The following is a 12,665-nucleotide window of genomic DNA, read 5'->3' on the forward strand; positions in this document are numbered from 1 at the left end:
GCTGCGGCGCCCGGGGAGCAGTTGGGGGTTCGATGCCTTGCTCAAGGGCACCTAAGTCGTGGTATTGAAGGTGGAGAGAGAACTGTACATGCACTCCCCCCACCCACAATTCCTGCCAGCCCGAGACTCGAACTCACAACCTTTCGATTGGGAGTCCAACTCACTAACCATTAGGCCACGACTTCCCGATTGCTATTTTAGAGAAATGTGGTAATTTTAAAATATATATAACATTATATAAACAATATTATATATATATATATCGTGGATGTTTCGACGTGGAAAGCAGTTCGGAATGGAAATATTGATATTTTATTTGTTAACAACATACTTTTCGTACCTTAAAATCAGTAAATTTTATGAAATTAGAGAACTTAGCCAATAGTAGCGCTGGCGGTGTCATTTGATTTGGATGGGAACTTTTTTTTTTTTTTGTTTGGGAGTTCAGAGAGTGATTCAATTGAACCAGTTTGGGAGTTCGGAGCGGGTTCGCAGATCATTTGAGTCAGTTCGGGAGTTCGTAGCAGGATCGCGAATCATTTGAGTCAGTTCGGGAGTTCGTAGCGGGTCCGCGAATCATTTGAGTCAGTTTGGGGTTCGCGAATCATAGCTGTATATGGATAGGCCAGTGTTGCCAACTTAGTAACTTTTTTTCGCTAGATTTAGCGACTTTTCAGACCCTTTTAACGACTTTTTTCCAAAAAAGCGACTAGCGACAAATCTAGCGACTTTTTTTGACAGACCTTATTAAGTCTCTGAGACTCTCCGGTACTGCCGCACGAGCACGAGCTCTCTCTCTCTCCCAGCGCGCGCACATGCCTCTCTCTCTCTGCTCTATTCAACGAGCAGAGAGGAGCAGCACTTTCAGATAAAAAAAAGATATTCTGTTGCTTCTAACTCTATTTTACATACAAGTATAGCCAAAATCACAGTACAACCATTGTCTTAATCTTATGTGTATGTGATTTCATTAGACAATGTCGTGAATAGGATTTTAGTGCAGAGATTAACATCTTTGAAAGCTGGTTATGTAGTCTTAATGGACCGCGTTTCAGTCATTATAATATTAATTCCGTCATCGGACAACAGAAACATTAAAATATAAAAATAAAAAACGTTTTATTGAGAATTTTGGCTGCATTAAAATGCAGTACATGAGCACAGAAAGTGCAAGATAATATGACGCACTTACGTCATGAATATGCTAATTAGCATATGACGTCATCTAGCGGCTTTTAGAGACTTTTCAGGCAGGGTTTAGCTACTTTCCATTGAAAGAAGTTGGCAACACTGGGATAGGCCTTTTTAACTAATTTAGTAGCTAGTTCTAATTACGTTTTCCACGCGTGTTTAGGGGTGATATGTGAACTCGTATTTTTTGTTTTATTGATGTGCCTTTTAACAGTATCAAGTATATTCAAAAATGAAACAAATTGTGCCTAAAAAGTGCAAGCATCTAGGCTAATGTAAAGTTACATGATGAAGTCATACTAGTGCGCGTGTGCTTTTTGAGTGCGTTCTTTCACTGCATTATTCGGTGTATTCAAATGCATTTATGAATGCTTGTGAATGATCACAAAATTCAAGATATGAATGAATGAATAATAGCCTAAAGAACCTTTGTGCAAAAAAGTGTCCTTTTTAGCATGAAAGGTTCTTTGGAGTTGAGTAAAGAACTCTATGGTTCTATATAGAACCCCAATGAACCCTTTTTTTCTAAGAGTGTGTTGTCATAACGTTCACCTTGGAGATTGAAAATGTTTCTTTTTTGAGACCCCAGGAGCCCAAATTCAGACCCAGAACAATAAAACCCACAGAAGAGGTGAGAGTTCAAATGAGGAATCTTTATATTAGCAAACTGCAGGGAGAGGAAGAGTAGATATAAGTCAGGATCTGCAAGATTAACCACAATCTGATGTGATCCAACCACCTCAGAGAAAACCAGTGTTGAGCTGCTGCAAGAGCTTTTGAAGCACAGCAGCTGTGGTCAAAGAGTTCTCGTGTGTTCTGATTGGTGGATGATGATGATGAGTGGATAAAGACTAGAGCAATCAAATAGTGAGAGAGTGATCTGCTCATCTGGTTATGTTCGTGGATGTTTCGACGTGGAAAGCATTTCGGAATGGAAATATTCATATTTTATTTGTTAACATTTCGTACCTTAATTTCAGTAAATGTTATGAAATTAGAGAACTAAGCCAATAGTAGCGCTGGCAGTGTCATTTGATTTGGATGGGAAGTTCAGATTGCAGACATCCCAAGTCTCCCGGAAGTTCCGGGAGTCTCCCGCTTATTGAAAGCGGCTCCCTGAGACCCGCAAATTAGTTAAAATCTCCCGGAATCTAGAACGAGCGAGCAAAAGCGCGCATGCGAAACAGATACTGTGTTTCAAACCGTGTAGCGCACGCACGGCAGAGAGGGAGAGGGAGCGACTCGAGCGAGAGACCTTGCGTGTGTGTGCTAATGTGCGTGTGTGCGAAGCGCATTTAAGACGGAGAGCATCCTGATTGGCCTGTTTCTGCAAATCAACCATTCAATTGTCAGTGTGGGCGGGCTTTTATCTCTTCTCCCGAACAAAATTTAACAGTTATGTCTATCTAGAAACAGGAGCACCATGGCAGAAGGAGAGTGCCACAAAACAAAAAAAGTATAAGACACATTTTACGGCAGACTACATGAAAGTGTACCCAGTGGCGTAGCGGACGGGCCCGCAGGGCACGCACTGCGGGGGGGCCCCGCGTTGTGGGGGGCCCCCAAAAATTGACTCGAATAAATAATTAAAGCGTTTTTATAACGTGAACGTATAGGACTTTTATTTTGGTAGTAATTGCAGCCTACCGTGTTTGGCGATTATGACCATATCTGTTGTCCTTGTTATTCAATCACGATTAAGAATTTCCGCAACTGTTTAGAGAGAGTGAAGCTTATGAGCGCAAAAAAAGCTGGTGAAGCTTTTTCTTAACCGTCCCCGTCACAGTGGCAAGTGGCGAGAGATCTTTTTCTAAACTAAAACTAATAAAAACCTGCATGAGTAGCACAATGAGCCAGGACAGACTTTCTGAACTTGCGATACTCAGCATTGAAAGCCAGCACGCGCGTCAGATGGACATAACAGACATTGTCAAGGACTTTGCGCAAAAAAAAAAATGCTAGGAGAAAGGGGCGCTTTGGAGGATTTTAAAGGTAATATATATTACCTTTATTGAATGTTAAACGTCATGAATCTTTGTTGTATACTGCAGATAGAAAAATATTTTGACGTCATGTGCTCCCTTGCATTTTAACAAGTTAATGTAATTGTTGTTTTATTGTTGGTGTTTCTTTTATTCTTTTTTTTTGTGTGAAAAGTTCTTAATAAATAAATACGAAATAATTACATACTATTAAATTCCACAGTTCTAATTCACGATTTTGAATGAAAAGGTGAATCCCCCATCTAATTATGCGGTGAGGGGCCCCGCCTCCACTCTTGCGGGTGGGCCAACGCAGTTTGCGCTACGCCACTGAGTGTACCCCTGTCTTATAGGTGTCAAACATAATGACAGTCTTGCTCAAGCATTGCCCATGGCGGGTTATATGATTGCAAAAGGCATGTTGAGGTGAGTTTCATTTCATCTGCATATTATTCAGGCTAGTTGCCAAGGCTACATGAAAACAACAAACTCCTTAGACCTGTTTAAAGTTGCAATGGAAAATAAATAAAAGCAGTTTACATAAATTGTATAAGCAGTTTATATAAATAGTAAAAGTAATCTACATATTTAAACATAATTAACGAATAATTACTTAGGCCTATAGCTTATAGAAATGATATTTTATGCTTTTATATCTGTTAGGGACCACAACATGTTAGGGAGGCTAAGCGCAGGCTGCTCCAATATATCTCAGTTCTCCCATTCAGCAAAGTCTCACTGAGAAGGTGACTACAGCTGAGATGTATTTCCTTCCTTTTTTGGGGGGGGGGGGGGGGGTACCTCCCTGAAATTACTTTTTGCAGGTTGGGATGTCTGAGATTGTGAATCATTTGAGTCAGTTCGGGAGTTCAGAGCATGATTCGTTTGAGTCAGTTTGGGAGTTCAAAGCGGGTTTGCAAATCATTTGAGTCATTTTGGGAGTTCGGAGTATGGAGCGTGAATCATTTGAACCAGTTTTGGAGTTCGGAGCGGGTTCGCGGATCATTTGAGTCAGTTCGGGAGTTCAGAGCGGCTTCGCGAATCATTTGAATCAGTTTGGGAGTTCGGGGCGGGTTCGCGAATCATTTGAGTCAGTTTGAGGATCGCGGATCATTTGAATCAGTTCGAGAGGTCGGAGCGGGTTCGCGAATCATTTGAGTCAGTTTAAGGATCGCGAATCATTTGAATCAGTTCGGGAGTTCGTAGCGGCTTCGCGGATCATTTGAATCAGTTCGGGAGGTCGTAGCGGCTTCACGGATCATTTGAATCAGTTCGAGAGGTCGGAGCGGGTTCGCGAATCATTTGAGTCAGTTTGAGGATCGCGAATCATTTGAGTCAATTCAAGAGTTCGGAGCGGGTTCGCGGATCATTTGAGTCAGTTTGGAGCTCGTAGTGGGTTCGCGAATCATTTGAGTCTGTTTGGGGATCGCGAATCATTTGAATTAGTTCGGGAGTTCGTAGCGGGATCGCGAATCATTTGAGTCAGTTTGGGAATCGCGAATCATTTGAGTCAGTTTGGGGTTCGCGAATCATTTGAGTCAGTTTGGGGATCGAGAATCATTTGAGACAGTTCGGGAGTTCGGAGCGGGTTCGCGAATCATTTCAATTCGGGAGTTCAAAGCGGGATCGCGAATCATTTGAATCAGTTCGGGAGTGCCGATCCGACCACCTCAGAGAAAACCAGTGTTGAGCTGCTGCAAGAGCTTTAGAAGCACAGCAGCTGTGGTCAAAGAGATCTCGTGTGTTCTGATTGGTGGATGATGATGATGAGTGGATAAAGACTAGAGCAATCAAATAGTGAGAGAGTGATCTGCTCACCTGGTGATGTGTGTGGATATATATATACACACACACACACACACACAATTTTATAAAATAAAATAAATGAAAATTAAATTTAATTAATTTAAATGAAATCAAAATCGGCAATGATGTATTTAACTCATCAAAAGTGACGGTGACATTTATAGATTTATAATTCAAATAAAACTTATGCATAATTACATTTAATTTATTTTAAAGTTATAATTGTCTACTAATGTAATCTGCTAAACACTGTTCTTTGTAAATGTATTATCTATAAAATTACAAAATTATAATGATAAAAAAGTCCAGTCATTATGAAACTGGAAAAATAATAGAAAGTCTATTGATTGATGTTATTCAATTAGATGCAAATAAAATTAAATACAATTTATTTAAATGAATCAAATTCTGCAAAGATGTATTCAGTTCATCCAAAGTGACAGTAAAGACATTTATGAGGTTACAAAAGATTGTTTTCAACATTAATAATAATCAAAAATGTTTTGTGAGCAGCAAATCAGTATATTATAATGATTTCTGAAGAATCATGTGACACTGAAGACTGGAGGAATGATGCTGAAATATCTTCAAATAAAAAACAGCTATCAATTAAATGTAGCTTTGGTGAGCATTTCTTTCAAAAACATACTAATCCCAAACCACATAGTATTTGTTTTATAATATTATAGTACAACAAAAAAAAAAAAAACACTGGTATTAGTATATTTGGGGACTATTGAGGCATTATTTGCTGGTTTTCTACATAACTGTATTACTGTTTTATGACTCGGATTTACTTTATATTATTACATCACAAATGGGCATTTTAAAGCCAGACTAAGATAAAAGTTAAATAAGCTTGCTAAAAACATCCCAAGTATGTGTGCTAACCACTAAACCACGGCTCAATCCTGTATGAATTTACTGTTTGCTACTAAAGTGACGTTCTCCATCTTTCTTCCTCACATCTTCCAAGTGTGTTGGCGCACAGCAGTGCCAAGCTCTCCTCTGGTGCGGAGGAGGTTTCTGCACTCATTATTATTGTCATTACTGTTAAAGGCACAGAGCCACACTCACACATACTGACCCACTTTAACTACTGACCAGAAACACTCTTCATTACCCGCTTTAGTTTCTGGCCCTGTGTTAAGCTTGTTTTCATCTTTCACTGATTATATAAAAAAATGCATCTGTTTGCCTTCTGAATGGTTGTTTGCACAATACTGTGTGGTTGCTAGGGTGTTATGCCTGGTTGCTAGGCTTCTTATTGTTCAGGTTGAAATCTAACAGTATAGCTAAGATGAGGGAAGACGCCATTGTGCACTTTTAAACTGTGAGATATTTAGATACAAGTTAAGCATTGCAGGACGAAGAGGCATCAGCCAATGTGTTAACGGAAATAAATAGAAACATTTGCTCATTTAGTTCTCATAGCACAACATCTAAAATTATTCAAAGAGGACATCTTGCCATACTAACCTTTATAGAATGTGTAAATGCCTTTTAATGCTATTATTACATTATATAACATTATGTTTATTTTTAAGTGCTATTCATGTAATTTGATAATTAATTTTTATAAAGTCAAATTATTTACAGGTCATCTTACCTATTTAACTAACAGAATGTAAAAATCTATTTTTATATTCTAATATATTATCTTATCAAAATTATATTTTTATTATACTAATGTCAGACAAAGCCGAATCCCAGTAAAAGAGATTCATCTGAAAGGTAAATTTATTATATGACTTATGTAAAGGAATATGAATATATACATATTTATATACTTTTTTATATTTAACTAAGAATAGTCCAATTTATTTCAAATTGAATGATTTCACTCAGTTATCCTATAGATGTCTGAAATGAAAAACCTAAATAATAACATTGAGTATTAAATAAAAAATTAACAAAAAACAAAAGAAATATAACAATTTGATATTCAAAACTTTCTCAAAACTTTCAAATGACTAAATCTCACAAATTCTGATATTTAGATGAAATTACAAAAATATGAAAAGCATATCCATTCATTAAAAATTGGCAACCACATAACACCCTATAGCATTTCTTTTAGTGTTGCACTGGTTTTTATTATGCATGTAATTCTTAAAATAAAAGGGCATATAGGAAAACAATGTTATTTTATACCCTATATACTATTCATAGTACATCTCAAAAATTGAGAAGATCAAAGCGTGTTTAGTGGAAAGAAGCCGTCACCAGGGGCTGGGATTATAAGAGCTTACGAAAGGCAGATCTGTTTGTCTGAACTCACTGAGACTGACAGCGAGGCTTCAGACATTGAGAATAACTGTTACTAGTGCTCAAACAAACCCTAAACCATGACTATGAGATAAAATAACAGTGATGCTTGACTTGCCTTACATGTTTTCATTCTAATAAGCAGTGTTGGGAAGGTTACTTTGGAAATGTAATAGGTTACAGATTACAAGTTACCCTGTTTAAAATGTAATAGTAGTGTAACTTTTTCAATTACTTTATTAAAGTAATGTAACTAATTACTTTTGAGTACTTTTTGATTACTTTTCTAAATTTGTGAAAATTAAAGAATAATAAATAAAAGCATATACATCAACTTAAATACAGTTATCTAATAAGCATGTGATGTATTCTGTGTAATAAACTCTTGAAATATTGGTGTTTTTTTGAAACTGCTGTCTCTGTATATGATGATAGTTTTCTCAAAATAAGTAAAATGCACATGAAGTGACACAGAGCAGTTCTAGAAATTATGTTTATGTGCTCGTGTACTCCTATATTGTGGCAGCAGAGGTTGAAAACACTGCGAGCTTCAGTAGGCCTATGTAGTAAATGAAACTATGTCTTTGCCATTAATTTACTGGAGGGGCGGACTGGGAAAAAAATTCAGACTGGAAAATCCAAACTCACACAAACAAATTCATGGACAAAACTATTTTTTTGTATGGACCTGACATAAAAAAGGTTTAAATCTTTAATTTGGGGACATGCAAAATAATTAAAAGTTCTCTCCTGAACTGCACCTTCACTTCCATTTTTCTCTTCAGTCTCTTTATTTTGCCCAGTTATCCATCTCTCTCATGACTTTAATACTCAAGATTGAACAAAACTATACTTTACAATACAATACTTTACAATACTACAATATCTTTATAGAAAAATCCTAATACTGTACACGAGTCATGTTTTTCCCTTACAAAAAATTACCATGCTTTTATTAGCCTATATAAAAGTAAAATAACCTTGTTTTTTTGCAAATGGATTTGTATTTATTTTTAAATAAATACATTTGTAAAATAATTTTACATTTTTGGTTATCACAGTTAAACAATAGTAGGCTAACCATTTTCTCTGGATTTAAAGTTAAATATTAAAATGTTAATTTTCGTAAGGGTTGTGTTGTTGTCTGTCGTAGCTCCCCCTAAACCTATAAAAAAAAAATTTTTCAGCTAAATTACTACTGTAACATTACAACTGATAATAATGATGTCCTTTATATAGTATTTTGAGTGATGACTGATGATCAACGTGCTGCTGCTTGATTAAATAAATAAAAAAACAAAGACAAAAAAGCATCTTTACAGATGAAACTGACCTGAAACCCTGAACAGTAGTTCTGCTTCTCTGCTCCAGCAGTCCTCTCTCTCTCTTTCTCTCTCTCTCTCTCTCTCTTTCTCTCTCTCTCTCTCTCTCTCTCTCTCTCTCTCTCTCTGAGTCTGATCCCAAACGTTTGGCGGAGGCGCGGAGAGCGCGCGAGTCATGACTAACACTTCATGATTTATTAGAGATTTAATTATCAAATGGCGGATTCGCAAATGATCGCTTTAGTACATTCGGCAGGCAATTATACAATAATGATATTAAATAGTGGGGCAAAATCGTCTGCCAGGCCACAGGGAATTGTCCCGTTTCTCCCGGTGTCCAGTCCGCGCCTGATTTCCACAGAAACGCAGAATGTGCAAGTCATATATTGCATTTTTGGGGCTTTATATTCACAGACACCAGTCGATGTCATGTTTTGATTCAAGTGTACTGACCTACTTTTGATTTAGTCATCCAAAATGTGGCATATTCCGTCCGCGTTTCGTTTTTATGACTGGATTCTACGAACCAGACTGTGTTTCCGCATCCCGGAAATTATTAGGGCGGTATGTCTCAGAATAGTCAGTGCAATTTGGGAAATAAATCAGTTAAATCTGTATGTGGATGTGTGTAAATATTCAAATGTAATCCCCTTTGTAATCGTAAAAAATTTCATAAGTAACTGTAATTTAATTACTCATTTTTTCTTAGTAACTGTAACTAATTACAGTTACAATAATTTTGTAATTAAATTACGTAACGCCGTTACATGTAACTAGTTACTCCCCAACACTGCTAATAAGACAATGGAAATCTCGTTTTCAAGCTTATGCGTTCATCTGAGCTCCAGCTACAATTGCAAAGGAGTATGATGAAGGAAAAATGTAATATAACTCCTCGGCACAGAGGAGAAGATGGGCGTCTAAAAACAGCACTGGGACCGGTTGAGAATATTGCATCGGTGGAGATGCTCTAACAGCTTGAGTGTGGGTGGACAGTGAAAGTAGGGCAGAGATGCTCTGTGCTTGATTATAATGAAACACACTCCAGGGACAACACAAACAATCGCACTTCAGAAAGCAACCGTTCCCCAAATCAGTGACTGCTGGGCGAACAACTTTCAGGATGCCTGAACAAGATGCTTTTGAAAAGAAAATATATATATTTATATATATACTTTTCTAATTCTTTTATAAATGTCAGAGTACGTGCCATTTTTATGAGCTCATTTTAATTAAGAGATAATTTGCCACTGGGCTGGGCTGTTATTAATGCCCTGCATTAAATTGTTTAAAAGATTTTTTTTTTTTTTAAATCATGATGTTACAAAAGCTTTCTATTCATCTAAAAAATCCTGAAAAAAACGGCACAACTGTTTTCAACATTGATAATGATAATAAATGTTTTCTTTTTTTTCTGAGCAGCATATTTTCATGATTTCTGAAGATCATGTGACACTGAAGACTGGAGGAAGGATGCTGGAAATTCAGCTTTGTATCACAGGAATAAATTGCACTATATTTTCAATATAAAATACACTTACTTTAAATTGTTAAAAATATTTCACATTATTAATGCTTTTACTGTATTCTTGCAAATGCAGCCTTGGTGAACATAAAAGACCTGTTTTCAAAAATATAAAAAAAATCCTACCACCCCTTAAACTTTTGAATGATCGTGTACATTGTTTTAAACTAAAATCGTCATATTCTGAAAAAAAAAGGTTTATTTATGAATTTAGTTCTGACTCAGATGCTGCTTATGGAAACACTTTCTATCAGTACAGGTAAGACTTGTGTGGGTCACATCTGATGAGTCAAATACAGAGAAAAGCTCTTTTACATACCGCACAGCTGTCTCGTAGGGCATCAAACTTGCGTTGGATTTCATCCCGATGGGCCTTAAAAAAAAATGAGAGTGAAAATGGTCATGTTTGCGAGAAGTGCCCACTCTGGAGCGTGGAGTTCTGCAGTAAGTGCATTTGAGCAGATAGCAGCGGCGCTGTGAAATCAACTCGAGTGGCATGACAGGTGCGATGTCATGCATGAGAGCGGCGGGCCGCGAGGATGAAACCGTGTCAAAGATGCATTGAATCAGAGCACTGCAGAAGAGCGTGGGAAGATGTTTACAGCACTGTGAAGATGAGGATCACAATGCTCCACTGAGAGATTACACAGAAACACACGATTACTCATTACAATTGAACGATATAAAGGAGATGCGTGGAGTCTGCAATATGGTGGTATGAAATGATATGGATTATATCGACTCCTGCTCCTTCAGAAGCTACTTTAACTTTAGCTGGCCAAGACACAAAGTACTAAGATAAGCTACAGTCAAGCTGCCTTTTGCTCAAGTTACTGAAAAAACTTCTGTATTATATTTGATACGGAAATTTCAAAGGTCTCTAAATGCTGAAGAACCTGTTGAACGCAATATACTACAAGCCTTCTCTTGTCTGATTGATAGTTTAGACATTTTATCAAGTTAAAGGTCTGCTGGATAAATGTCCACCTTAAGTTTCATGAGATTTATTGCTATAACTTTGATATTGTTAGTAATATTTCAAGATAAACACTTACTTACTGACTGTGGTGTTAAGTATATTTTATTCCTCCATATTCTCACTGTATAGAAGCCATAAAAGCCTGATAAATCAATAAAAAACACATATGTGACCCTGGAGCACAAAACCAGTCTTAAGTTGCTGGGATTTGTTTTAGCAATAGCCAAAAAAACTTTGTATGGGTCAAAATTATTGATTTTTCTTTTATACCAAAAATCATTAGGATATTAAGTAAAGATAATGTTCCATGAAGATATTTTGTAAGTTTTCCACTGTAAATATATCAAAACCTCATTTTTGATTAGTAATATGCATCGCTAAGAATTCACGTGGACAACTTTAAAGCTGATTTTCTCAGTATTAAGATTTTTTGCAACCGCAGATCCCAGATTTTTAAATAGTTGTAACTCGGCCAAATATTGTCCGATCCTAATAAACCATACATCAATGGAAAGCTTATTTATTCAGCTTTCAGTTGTCTTAACCTAAAAATGTACACTTAAGACTGGTTTTGTGGTCCAGGGTCACATATGCACATTTTACAATTAAAGTTCAACAAACAGTTTCATATGTATATACCTAAATCACATTTATTTATTACTGTACTCTGCTAACTATTTTCTAAAAGAGTAATTTGTGAAACAGTATGCACTAAAATACATTTTTAACTATAGTATGCTACATAGCTGATCTCAGTAAAACGCAAATGTTGGTCACACTTTACTTTGGGGACCAATTCTCACTATTAACTAACTATTAACTATGACTTTTGCCTAGATGAGCTCCCAATTTGCTTATTATTAATACTTAGTAAGGTAGTTGTTAAGTTTAGGTATTTAAGGCATTAACATTTGCTTTAATGCTTAATGTTTTATGAGTACTAATAAACAGCCCAAAAGGTCATAATATGCATGCTAATATGCTTGACTGGTTAATAGTCAGACTGGTCTCCAAACTAAACTGTTACCTTCTAATGATGAGGGACAGTGAGGAGATGTATTGGATCATGGTGACCTCTGGTTCATTCATCACAATGTAAATCCTCACCCGAAGGACGGTGATCTCCTCCTCGGCCTCCGCGGTCGTCTCCTCCAGCTCGGTCTTGGCCTGTTGTAGCTGGTTCTCCAGAGCACGCCGGGCCGCCTGCAAGCTGCTGATCTGAGCTTCTCTCTCCTGCAGGGACAGCGTGAGCTCCGACACCTGCCTCTTGATCTCCAGCTTCTGCTCCTCGTGCTCCAGACCCATCTGTGGAGGAACACACAGCAGGACTACAGTCACCGGATGATAAGCACCACTCCAGTGCATCAATAACGTCTTGTGAAGCCAAAAGCTGTGTGTTTGCGAGAAACAAATCCATCATTAAGATGTTTTAACTTCAAACGATCACTTCCCTTTTAAAATACGAGGACCCTATCCGTAATATTGCTTTCTCTGGTCTGAATAAGGAGAGAAATCTGCACTGATCAAACACTGTTTACAGCTCTAAAGAAATATGTGAGTGGATTTTGATGTGAGAGGAGAACATGAGATGG

At 37.1% G+C, this 12,665-nt stretch overlaps 1 protein-coding gene across 6 annotated transcripts in view; it reads right to left on the minus strand.

The window, feature by feature from the left end:
* LOC132114962 (citron Rho-interacting kinase-like) overlaps window positions 1–12,665 on the minus strand; it is a 56,525-nt gene that overhangs the window by 30,809 nt on the left and 13,051 nt on the right. For all 6 annotated transcript variants that reach the window (XM_059523372.1, XM_059523371.1, XM_059523369.1 and 3 more), the window contains exons 13-14: window positions 12,181–12,378; window positions 10,414–10,467 (exon numbers count right to left, since the gene is read on the minus strand). In XM_059523372.1, the coding sequence (XP_059379355.1) occupies window positions 10,414–10,467; window positions 12,181–12,378 (252 nt within the window). The remainder of the gene's footprint in view (window positions 1–10,413; window positions 10,468–12,180; window positions 12,379–12,665) is intronic.

Source organism: Carassius carassius, chromosome 34, assembly GCF_963082965.1.
Source record: "Carassius carassius chromosome 34, fCarCar2.1, whole genome shotgun sequence".
NCBI lineage: Eukaryota > Metazoa > Chordata > Actinopteri > Cypriniformes > Cyprinidae > Carassius > Carassius carassius.